The sequence below is a fragment of the Chenopodium album genome, chromosome 10 (assembly GCF_948465745.1).
Source record: "Chenopodium album chromosome 10, dcCheAlbu1.1, whole genome shotgun sequence".
NCBI lineage: Eukaryota > Viridiplantae > Streptophyta > Magnoliopsida > Caryophyllales > Amaranthaceae > Chenopodium > Chenopodium album.
In genome coordinates this window covers 62,515,186-62,528,209 of record NC_137843.1, presented here as the reverse complement: position 1 = coordinate 62,528,209, position 13,024 = coordinate 62,515,186, and the positions used below count along the sequence as shown (strand labels likewise).

The 13,024-nt window shown below is 33.5% G+C and overlaps 1 protein-coding gene across 1 annotated transcript; it reads left to right on the top strand.

The window, feature by feature from the left end:
- Window positions 1-2,181: 2,181 nt before the first annotated feature.
- Window positions 2,182-4,483, top strand: LOC145564554 (plasmodesmata-located protein 3-like). Its single transcript, XM_081624834.1, has 3 exons — window positions 2,182-3,201; window positions 4,121-4,234; window positions 4,378-4,483. Exons 1-3 carry the CDS (start codon window positions 2,442-2,444, stop codon window positions 4,383-4,385), a joined length of 882 nt encoding a protein of 293 aa, XP_081480960.1. The 5' UTR covers window positions 2,182-2,441; the 3' UTR covers window positions 4,386-4,483.
- The last annotated feature ends 8,541 nt before the right edge of the window (window positions 4,484-13,024 follow it).

Genomic DNA, 13,024 nt, shown 5'->3' with positions numbered 1-13,024 from the left:
ATTGAATGTCATTGTCGAAAGTTGCATAGAATCAATTCTATTATTCGACATTATAAATTTCGATTATAAATGTATTGAAAGTTGAAACATTTTATTAATTGAGTCAAATTATATTCAAAATTTAGGTCGAATTATTAAAATCAACGTTTTCTAGCTCTACTTTTGAATTTTGGTAACAACATTCATTAAAAAAAATAAAAAAAAATTACTCATTAATAATGTTGAGATTCAAACCCCGTTTGAAGTGCTCTGTACTCTGGGTCAAAACTTTCTGTTTTACACACTTTTTCCACCCCAACTCACAAAAATGAGATTCTTTGTCTTGTTTCACCCCACAACTTCCCAACTCTAAGAATATTTCATTTACCAATATACATACAATATTGACTAATCTTATATTATAATTTTACCTAGGTATGTCTGTATTTTTTTCAAAGACTACAACATCTAATATTTTATTAATCTTTATACAGATTAATCTAACCATCTTTTGTTCTTAACCTCTTCAAATAGTAAACTAGATTTTGTCATTCATTTTGACTGAAAAGAAGCATATCCTTTGTTTCAAAAAAAAATAAAAAAATAAAAGAAGCATATCCTTGCTTCAATAATTAATGGTACTTGCAAATTAATTAATGTTATTAAGAGTACTATTATGTTGTCTGGATGCATGTGCATGTAACATTATAAAAGTATATTGAGAGGGGAATATAATTAATGTCATACATGCATGAATGATGCTATTCTGCTCAAGATTTTATTACTACGGAATTTAATTTGAAAACAAAAGGAATAATACAGAGTTCATATTTAGTAAGCATAGTTTAAACTTATATCTTTTGCATTATTGTATCTTCTACAAATTACTTAATAATCAAAATAGGGAGGAGCTTTAAAAGTTAACTGAGACCATTGTTGTTAGGGAGACATACATAATGGTTTATGTCTCAATATCATATCATTAAAAAGTTCCTCATATTATGGTTTGTAATGGTTATAGGAACCGAATAATAATAGTGTCCTGAACTCATTGATTGAAAAATAAAAGAAATACTAATTATGGAGTATTATTTGTTATACTAATATCCGTATATGAGAAGAATGAAGTAGTTTTAAGAGTTCGTTGATATACTAAGAGGACTTGACTTTTTGGTAAGAATTTAGCCTCCTAAATAGATGATTTACATAATTAAATCCCTTTGTGGGTTCTTTGGAGATGAAGATTCTCTTACCCTTTACCCTTGCTCCCAAAAGTTTAATCTGCAATGTTAGACGGATTTGACATGTGACAAGTGCTAACTTAACAAGACCTTTCACTTTAACTCACAAGTTCTTAAAAAAATAACTAATAGCCATAAAATGATAAAATATTGCATCAAACAAAAAGACATACAATCTCATACATATTGCTCACAAATCCAGTAATTAAAGACTGGGTGGTTAGCTTAAGTGACTTTTTTCTACGACCTCATTACAATATCGGCTCTTCATAACCATGGACAAAGCTTAGTTGAGGCCTAATAAGGCCATGACCCCTATGGTGTTTCACCTTACTAGTGCTACATGCTACTTGTGCTTATTGAAGTAGCATGAATACATATTAGATTGACCCCTCCTCAATCGCGCTTAGTAGATCGCCCACCTTCCTCAGCCAAGTCTTGCTTCACCCCTGTTCATAACCATCCTAATACCATGAGATTCTAAGGCCTGTTCTCATTGACTGAACTCAGCTGAATTGAACTGAACTGAACTGAATTGAACTGAATATTTTATAAGAGAAGGAAATTAGGAGCTGAACTGAACTGAATTTCAACGTAAGAGAACAAACCCTAAATGGAATACGGTAAACCATACTTCTATGTATCCTTCTAAGCTCTTACACAAGTATAAATGAAGTGGGGAGAATATGAAAGTGATTTATAACAAGCAACCATTATAAATGTACTCAATTATTCAATCTCTTTTTTAAGTTTTTGAAGTAAATAAAGAGCATACAAGTACTACTTCCAATTAAAGAACAATGCCAATGGACTGTACAAGATTGAATTTTATACTCAATTTTATTAATATTTATAGTACTTGTACTATTCTCTTTATTTCATTTTCATTTTCATTTTCATTTACATTTTTTTGCCACTAGCAAAATTTGCACTGTTTTTTTAGACAAAGAGAGAAACGCCGCTCCACCTCTCCTATTTCTCTCATCTCAAAAGTTGTACTCAATTTTACACTATCCCCCAAATTTCACTCACAACCCAGAAAAATCAAACCAAATTCACTCATACCCTCTTCATTTTTCTCATGAAAAAACACACCAAAATCTTCAAATTTCAGCTTTTTTACCAAAAACCCACTTCCCATTTTCCTTCCAAAACCTAAGATCTTCAACAAATTATACATGATTTAACCATTAATACCCAGAACAATTTACATAAAAGAAAATGGGTTATTATTCATTCATTCTTATTCTGCTAATTTTCACCATTTTATACCAAACCCAGTTTTCCAAATCTGCCCCTGATTACACTACTCTGGTTTACAAAGGCTGTTCTAGACAACCCATTTCAGATCCATCTGGAAGTTATGCTCAATCCCTTTCTTCCTTATTTTCTTCTCTTCTTCAACAATCTTCAAGATCCAAGTTCTACAAATCAACTACAGGTGGTTCACAATCATCAATTTCTGGGTTATTTCAATGTAGAGGTGATTTAAGCAATGCAGATTGCTACAATTGTGTTAGCAAACTCCCTCAATTATCAGACCAATTATGTGGTAAAGTAACCGCAGCAAGAGTACAATTGTTAGGCTGTTACATGTTATATGAAGTTTCTGGATTCACCCAGATTTCTGGTATGCAAATGTTGTTCAAGGATTGTAGCCGCACCAATGTTGCTGGTGCCGGGTTCGAAATGAAGCGAGATAGCGCGTTAACTGTAATGGAGAATGGTGTTGCAAGTAGTGGGAGTAATGGGTTTTATACAACTAATTATCAAGCTGTTTATGCTTTAGGACAATGTCAAGGTGATCTTAGTAGTACTGATTGTACTCAATGTGTTAAGGCTGCTGTTCAAAAGGCTCAAATTGAATGTGGGAGTTCATTGGCTGGACAAGTTTACTTGCATAAGTGTTTCATTAGCTATAATTATTATCCTAATGGGGTTCCTAAATCGTCTACGTCGTCTTGGTCCAGAGGCGGCTCAGGTAGTTTTCGCATTACTAGTTCAAATTACACTATCTTTTTAATTCGACGTTACTAGTTTAAATTACACTATCGACGTGATTATTGGTTTGGGGTGGGGTTGTGGGGGAATGGGGGGTGATTTGTTTGTTGACCATTTTATTATATTTTAGGATTTTGGTAGGATTTGTTTGTTAATAATTAGGAGTGTGAGTTTTATTTATGAAATGACATGATGGACTAGAAAAATCATTAATTGGATTTCATTCATTGTTTAGTCTTTTTGTTGGGGTGGCCATTTCAAATCTAAAATTACCTTGAATTTTGGGATGTTTTATTAATTTTTTTTGGGTTTCTTTTGATTATTGCTTGTAAATGTGGCATGTACAAGGTTGATGAGTTTGTGTTCGATTTTGCTAAGCTTTTAGTGCAAGTTATCCCTTTAACTTTATCTTTATTATTACTTCCTTCCCCACTTTACCTTTTATTAATTGGGATTGTGACTTTGAAGTGTGGGCATGTGTGGAATTTATTGTGGATATTCAATAAATTTTTTTAAAGGGTGATATTTTGTTTTAGCATATCTACATCGGATTGTGAAACAAAAATAAGGATGATCGGATTGTATGTAAGCATTAAATATGTTTCCAAAAAGAAAAAAAAGGAAGTTTATAACAAAAACATATGTCGATTGGTATAATGAATGCTTAGTTTTCTTAATCAGATAGTAGTATTTTCCGAAGTTGTTTTAAATTGATAGTATTGATGTGACAACGGACTTTGCATACTCGAATTAAATATATTTTCTAAAATAGTTTTAAATTGATACTTCGTAGTATTGATGTGACAAAATAACTATCGTTTGTTGGGTGTTATAAAATGTTAAAATGTTCAAATTTAGAGTATATTAAAAACAGTTTTGCATGTAATTTTTGGTTGTAGGGTCAGGGCAAACTACCGGAAAAACTGTTGCTATAATAGTAGGAGTAACGGCTGGTGTGGCATTCTTAATTATAATGGTACTCTTTGTAAGAGGGTTGAAGAAGAAGGATGATGGTATGAAAAACTCAAATTTCTTAGAAACTTTCAATTTATTTTGTCTTTTGTATTGTATATTTGTATTTCTTGGGAACATTTTCATGTTCTTGATTCTCATGTTAATAATATAAATAGCTGTATATTTTTGTAATTTTATGCAGATTTTTGAGGAAAACAGCTGGTTGAAGAAACAAATTCTTGTTTTTCTTAAAAGGTGGGAAGAACCAAATTTTTGTGAATTTTTGTTTATCAAGGGAAGGTTGTTTTTCATTTTGTTTGGTGGATTAATTAAGGGCGAAAATTGTAAAATTCCCTTTTTTTTTGTAGTCAGAAAAACAGCTGAATTATTCAGTATAAATGGTAAGAACAAAGGTTCATTCAGCCATTCAGGCATATTGAATGTTTTTTGTCATTGTCATTCAAGATGCCAATTTTTTTTAAAAAAAAATAGAGATGGGATATTTTGAAAAAGTTCTTTGGCACTCTGTTTTCTTATTGGCATGTCACATGTGACTTATTTTCTTTTTCTTTAGGTTTCGTGCAAAGATCCTTTATTCTATTATTGTGTGTCTTATTTATCTTGTACATTTCCGATTATATCTAATACTCCTATGTCATATTTCTATTTTTAGACCGGTTTGGAAATAGTATGTAATTAGTCATTCTCTAACTTTCGTAAAGCTATGTGTCCTAATTTGATCGTTATATATGTTAACGCTGAATTTTGACTAATAATATATGAAGCACTGTCAATAATAAAAAGTTATATTTTGATCATTATACATATATTATATTAGATACTTTGCTAAGGGGTTATATAGGCCCAATTACATAATTTGCTACTAGGGTATCTTTTGTGGAGCGGTCCGGTTTATCGTTGTAAAGCGATCTCCACCGTTGAAGCAATTTATGAGTTATTTATCAAATTTTCAATTTTTAAAACTAATGCTGCCAGAATTGGTCGCTGAAAATGGTTGGTAAAGGTTGGTGTATGAAGTGTTGTTGGTTAGTTGTCTGAGATTTTGGTGAAGAAACCTCAATTTGAGAAAGCTAAAAGGATTAAAGGAAGGAGGAGGAAGAAAGGAAGGAAGAAGAGGAGTGAGTCAGTAACATTTGAGAAACATTCTACTAAGGGTTTGTTTTGATTTACTAAATTGAGCTGAAATGAACTGAACTGATTGGAGTTGAACTGAACTGAACTTAAGCTGAAGAGAACAGATCCTAAGTCAATTGAGAAAAAAAGAATATTAATCAAATGTGGACCGGTAATTATTGATGAACTAGCATATTAAGTCATTATTGTATCTACTTAGAAAAAGGTGTTAGCACAAATAAAAAGAGAGCATATTAGGGGCTTAGCCGCTTAAGATTAGGAAGAGGACGAGTACTATAATCAGTAGTATTACTTCCTTGAGATTTTAAATTTAATGTTTTTTTCTGTTGTTAAAGTTAATCCTAATTGAATTGCTGCATTTTCTGTTGATGTTAGATGTGGTACTATGTAGATTAGTTGGTTAGTTGGATCCTTTGATAGTGAGGGGTAAGTGGCTACTGCCTGGCGACCATGATACTTTGTTGTACTATCCTATGTTATAGCCCGCCATTTTTAGGATTAATAAACTTTACATTAATTTGGGTCAATAGTTACATGCTTGACTAAATGCTTGTTTGTAATTTCACCCTCGGTGGCTTGGTTGAGAATATTATGGTACATCAAAGAGAGCTCCGGTCGTCTCTTTAACTCTTAAAGATTGTTTTGTTTGACTTTTTATAGTGTGTATGTGACGTTTTTTAAGATAATAAACATCTTTATTTATATACGTGTAGAATCTTAAAAATTTGATATTGAAAAATATACTTGTATATGAATTGACTTATTGAAACAAATTTAATAAGGTTAGGCACAATTTTGTCACTCTTATTTTCAATAGAATAATGAGAATCCATAATCAAAATTTTTAAATTTGAAGTTGTAGTTATTTGACTTTATTTTGCCTTGTAACGCAATTGACTCAATTCGACCAAAAATTTAATAGAAAGAAACTTATGTACAATTCATATACATACTATGCTAAGGGTTTGTTCGCTGAATTGAACTAATTGGAGTTGAACTGAACTGAGCTAAACTGAATATTTTATGAGAGAGGGAAATTAAGAGTTGAACTGAACTGATTGGAGCTGAACTGAGCTAATTATAGCTATTTGAAATTAAGTAAATGCGAACAGGCCCTAACTAATTTTAATGTCTATGAATTGAAATTTTGGACTTCGCTCAAACAATTTTTCTTGTCAATTTTAAACTTTATCAATATCATGTGGAAATGTTATTCCTATAAACCACTAAACACTAAGGAATATATGTTCCTTAGAATTAAATTTTTATGAAGCAAGCAAGAATTGAAACTAATGCGTTCCTTTGCTATATGACATTGGTATATTCCGCAGGGAGACACTTTTTACTCCATGAACTAGTGAAATACCCTCTTTATTAATGATGAATTTTATCCGTACTTGAGTTGTAATCTTATGACTTGTGAATTTAGTCAAGTATCTCATTGATACCTTATGACATGTCCTCTTGTTTCATTTACTTTAGAATCTTGTTTATAAGTTTAGATAATTTACCACTTAAGCACCTTTTTGTTGCTTGATAATCGCATACACATAGTAAAAAGCAAATTAATTATTTTTCGGGGTTTTGATGGGGCATATTGCACGTGATAAGGATTACATAAATTTAATAAAAAAAAATTACAAAAATTCAAATAAATATCGATAAGTACAAATGAGTGAAAGTAAGATGAAGAAAACAAACCTTACACTCAACGATACAATATAAGAAGTCCGAAGTACATAATACCAATTTGATCTTTATAGTTACTTTTAACAATCTTTGCAATATTTTAGTTATGTTAGAAAGAAAACCATCTTTCTATTAAATTACTTAAAATAATACTAATATTGTTACTTTTCTAAAGTGTTAAAATAAATAATAGACACATAGAAGTTCTAGAACTTTTGGAAGATCATGCTTGTATGCACATTGATTAAGGGTTAACTACTACGATTCCTTTTTGTTTTTTGGTGGACGTTTGTTTGCTTTGGATGAATATGACTAATTATGTTCCAACCATGTGATGTACATACATACCACATACTTATTCCAAGGAAACTAATTTGCGATGCATATTCAATCTCCGGCGCTCAATTTTGACTCATCAAGGCCCACCTTCTTTTTTTAAGTAGGTTTGGGACTTGGAGTGATATGCTTTTTAGGTAACAAGATTAGGAAGGTAGTAATGAAACTTATACATAATTAATTAGTTACAAGATTGTAGGTTAAAAGTAGTACTCGCATAATCACCATGGCTTGTGTAAATAGCACCTAACTTTTGCTTTATTAAAAACGTTTCGGTCATCATTAAGGTCGAAACTCATTTTTAAAAAATGAACACATGCTTGTTATTGAGTTTTATAATAAAAGTATTAGATATTTCAAAAGGCTGGAAATTAAAATGTAAATTTTGATACTCTATCATTTATTTGGGTAATGGCTTAATATGATAGAGCACTATCCACCTATATATTCTAGTCCTATACTAGATTACTAGCATATAAAACATGAGTTTAGGCGCATCAACCGATATATTAATTTAAGTAAACTATATACAAAAGTGAACTAATTAAAAACCTCTTTTCGAATTTTCAACAGAGCCATAGCCTATGAGTTGGTGACTATTATCACCTTCCTTGGTACCTTCATTAATCCCTTCTAAAATGTCATACCCTCCAATTATAGTAGAGATTTAACCATTAATAAGCATATTGTTTCTAATTATCTCCTCAAAGTTCTCAACCATAGTATATTATGACTATCTTATTAATATTGAATCATATCAATATTGACATGATATTTTAGAGGCAATTAAACCCATGAATAAGTAACATATACAATATTGACATGATATTTTAGAGGCAATTGGACCCATGAATATATAAGTAACATATACAAGCATGTGATTGGTTAAGAACGAGAACAAGTTGCAAGACCCTACTATTCAATCTAAGGTTCAAGGTCACATTAGTATGATAAGATGGGTCGTTTCTCATAGGGTCATCTAGTCATCATCCACATAATTCCTTCTCAATAATTGAAAGATTATGTCCCCTAAATCTACTTTGGAGGCTTATATAGTGTAGAGTTTATTTGAAAAGGCTTTGGTAGTTTTGACTTTTGAGTTTTGAGAATAGCTTAGTTGGATATTATTATTATGCAACGATTGCAACCAGAGAGAGAGAGAGATAGTTCAGTGATTTATGGTTATATATACGAAGTATATAAAGCGAACTAGAAGAGAAGTACTCTTTTTTATTTTATTTATTTATTATTATTATTATTATTTTTTAATAAGAAGAGAATTAATTCATAATAGAAAGAACACAATCAAACATAAAATAAAAAAAGGTAATGTAGATTTACCCCATCTCACTCATAGGATGGATTTCAATAAGCCATCTTTAGTTTGATCCCTTTGATTATTTACAAGGTGTATAAAATTGGCTCATTTCTCCTTTTAAGACTAATTTAATTTTTGTTTTTTCAAATGTAGCTTTTTTGAGTCTAAAACTATTTTCAGAGGATAAATGCAAGTTTCCTTTTTGTGTGCACTACTCAAGTTTGTATAAGTCCCATCTCATGAGGTAACTAGAGCTGTCAATTCGGGTAAACGGGTCGGGTAAGAGTGGGTCAGGTCAACTCAGATTAATTCCATAACCTATGCGGGTCGGGTTTGGGTTGGGTCATGCTTGAGTCGGGTCACGTCGGGTCATACTTCTTATCGGGTGTAAGTCAAGTTAATAACAGGTCGGGTTACATTCGGGTCGGGTGAACAATAGGTCGGGTTTAATTCGGGTTTTCACGGGTTAGGGTAATTCTCGGGTTCGAGTCAGGTTCAGTTCAAGTCAATAATTTGCGGGTTAGAATCACTGAATCAGGTCGGGTCATTATCGGGTTTGAGTCGGGTTCGGTTCAAGTCAATAATTTGCGGATTATAATCAAGTCGGGTCATTTTCAAGTCGGGTCATTCTCGGGTTCAAGTCGAGTTCGGTTCAGGTCAATAATTCGCGGGTTATAATCAAGTTGGGTCATTTCCAAGTCTGGCCTGGTCATTCTCGGATTCAAGTCAGATTATGTTCAAGTCAATAATTTGTAGGTTACAATCAGGTCGGGTCATTTTCAAGTCAGGTCATATTCGGGTTCAACTAACTATAAATAGATAATTATCATTTTTATCAAGCTAATTATTTCCTTTGACTATAATGTATATGGCAATATACTAGGGAACTATAGTTTATAATTTAGGAAGATAATTATCTCCTTTGACCATACAACAAATATATACTATATTTAACTCTTAAATTTGATTATGATGCTCCTTGCTTTTGCTGGGCTGGACTGACTTGGTCTCCCAAGAAAAAATGCTTTGATCAACAGTAATAAGGTGGTCTAAATTGAAGGTGATTTGAAATCGGGTCAGGAACAATTTGGGTTGAATTTAGATCGTGTCAATAACAAGTCGTGTTAATTTCGAGTCGTGTTAGTAATAGATCGGGTTGAAATTTTGGGTTGGGTAAGTAAAAGGATGGTAAAATCCGGGTCAGGTCAATAAAAAATCGGGTTGAATTTGGGTCAAGTCAATAACAAGTCGGGTTGATTTCGGATCGGGTTTGTAACAGGTTAAATTCGAGTCGGGTTAGGGAACAGGTCGAATTGAATTCAGGTCAAGTTCGTAACAAGTCGGGTTAAATCCGGGTTTTCACGGATTAAAACGGGTTTGGCTCAATTTCGATTTAAGTCGGATTTGGTGCAAGTTAATTAAATTGGCCATTGTAAACCGGTAAATCGGTGCAAGTTGTAAACCGGTAAATTGGTTGTTTAAAAGCAAATTGAATGGTTCCACACACCTAATTGGACTTCTAGAGGGTATTAGGGACCATGGTAAACATTTTGGCAATTTTAATTCCCGGTCGAAAAAAAGTCAAAAAATTCCAAAATTAAAGACTAATATCCACGCTTTTTGAGAAATTTTAGAGGTTTCGGGGCCCGGTGCCGAAAAGCCTTGAAATTCTATGGGATACATCTCGGGGTCATATAATGCTGTTTGGAACCATATATATATGATCATTATTTGTTGTCATAAATGTTCGTTGCAAGCTTGAATTAATGAAATCGGTGCAAGTTGTAAACCGGTAACGTAATTTGGTCGTTTAAAGGCAAATTGGATGGTTCCACCACTTCCACCCACCCAATTGGACTCGCAGAGGCTATTAGGGACCATGGTAAAAATTTCGGTAATTTTTATTTCCGGGCGAAAAAAAAGTCAAAAAATTCTAAAATTGAAGGCTAATATCCATGCTTTTTAAGAAATTTTGAAGGTTTAGGTTCCCGGTGTAGAAAAGTATTAATATTTTAGGGGAACACATCTTGGGGTCATATAATGCCATTTGGAACCATATATGATCATTACATGTCGTCATAAATGTTCGTATAGTAGTAGGCTTGAGTTAATGAAATCCGTGCAAGTTGTAAATCGACAATTAAATCTGTCGTTTAAAGGAAAATTGGATGGTTCCACCAACCAATTAGACTCCCGGAGGACATTAGGGACCATGAAAATTGTTGAGGGTAAAAATACCTCGTATATGTGGGCCAATTCCATAGTGACACGTGGCCCAGTTATGGGGTGACACGTGTCACCACGGGAAGATGCCACGCAATCCAGAGTTCTTAAGGTCTCAGGCCAATCCCATAGTGAACCGTGGCCCAGTCATAGGGTGACACGTGTCATCACGGGAAGATGCCATGTGTTTAGGCAATATGATCCTTCTAATAATCAGCACACCAAAAAGCCCTAACAACGTCAGAGCCCAAATCCCGAGAGATGACGCTGAAAGCCGCAAAACAGCGCCCCCAGAGGGGCACGTGGCATTCGCTGATTGCGCAGCCAATCACGTCACGTAAATCTAGGGTATAAACCCTAGAGAGGGGCACGAGTCCCACCCCTATATATACCCCAATCATTTATAATGGGGGGGGGGATTCAGAAAATTGAAAACACAGAGCATTAAATAGCTCCAACTTCTCTCTACTTTATCTCTCTAGCCCTTTTTCCGTTCTGATCACTGACTTGATCGTCGGAGGCGAATATTCCGTTGATCGGAATATTCGTTGTTTTGCAGGTAGGACCGACTCATTGCCAGCAGAGCGTGACCAGTATCCCAGGAAATCCAAAAAATACTCGAAACAAAAATCATTTTGGAAATTTTTATTTCCAGGCGAAAAAAAGTCAAAAAAATTCCAAAATTGAAGACTAATATCCACGCTTTTTGAGAAATTTTGGAGGTTTCGAGGCCAGGTGTCGAAAAGTTTTGAAATTTTAGGGGATACATCTCGGGGTAATATAATGCTTTTTGGAACCATATATGATCATTATTTGTTGTCATAAATGTTCGTGGTAAGCTTGAGTTAATGAAATCGGTGCAAGTTGTAAACGGTAAATTGGTCGTTTAAAGGCAATTTGGATGGTTCCACCCACCCAATGGGACTCTCGGATGGTATTAGGGACCGTGGTAAATATTTTGGCAATTTTTGTTTCCTAGCGAAAAAAGTCAAAATTGTAAAAATTGAAGGCTAATATCCACGCTTTTTGAGAAATTTTGGAGGTTTCGGGGCCCGGTGTCAAAAAATCTTGAAATTTTAGGGGATACATCTCGGGGTCATATAATGATGTTTGGAACCATATATGATCACTATTTGTTGTCATAAATGTTTGTGGTAGGCTTGAGTTATAATGAAATCGGTGTAAGTTGTAAACCGGTAAATTGGCCGTTTAAAGGCAAATTGGATGGTTCCACCCACCCAATTGGACTACCGGAGAGTATTAGGGACCATGGTAAACATTTCGGCAATTATTAATTTCTGGCAAAAAAAAAGTCAAAAATTTCCAAAATTGAAGGCTAATGTCCACACATTTTAAGAAATTTTGGAGGTTTCGGGGGCCCGACGTCGCAAAGTCTTGAGAATTTAAGGAATAAATCTGGGTGTACTGTCATATAATGCCGTTTGGAACCATATATGATCATTATATGTTGTCATAGATGTTAGTGGTAGGCTAGAATTAATGAAATTGGTACAAGTTGTAAACCAGTAAATTGGCCGTTTAAAGGCAAATTTCACCCAATTGGCCTCCCGGAGGCTATTAAGGATCATGGTAAAAATTTCAGTAATTTTTATTTCCAGGAGAGAAAAAGTAAAAAAATTTCAAAATTGAAGGCTTATATCCACGCTTTTTGAGAAATTTTAGAGGTTTCGGGGCCAGGTGTCGAAAAGTCTTGAAATTCTATGTGAAACATCATGGGGTCATATGATGCCGTTTGGAACCATATATGATAATTATATGTTGTCACAAATGTTCGTGGTAGGCTTGAGTTAATGAAATCGGTGCAAGTTGTAATCCTGTAAATTGGCCGTTTAAAGGCAAATTGGATGGTTCCACCCACCAAATTGGACTCTCAGAGGGTATTAGGGACCATGGTAAACATTTTGATAATTTTTATTTTTGGGCGAAAAAAAGTTAAAAAATTCCAAAATTAAAGGCTAATATCTATGCTTTTTAAGAAATTTTTGAGGTTTCGGAGCCAAGTATCGATAAGGCTTGAGATTTTAGGAGACACATCTCGGGGTCATATATGTTTTAATCATCGTTCATGCAATCAAAATATAAATGAAATTTTTGCACAAATTTGCTC

Coding starts and splice junctions, on each gene's coding strand:
- LOC145564554 (XM_081624834.1), top strand. CDS start 2,442: ATGGGTTATTATTCATTCATTCTTATTCTGCTAATTTTCACCATTTTA. Junction 3,202..4,120: donor TTGGTCCAGAGGCGGCTCAG/GTAGTTTTCGCA, acceptor TTTTGGTTGTAG/GGTCAGGGCAAACTACCGGA.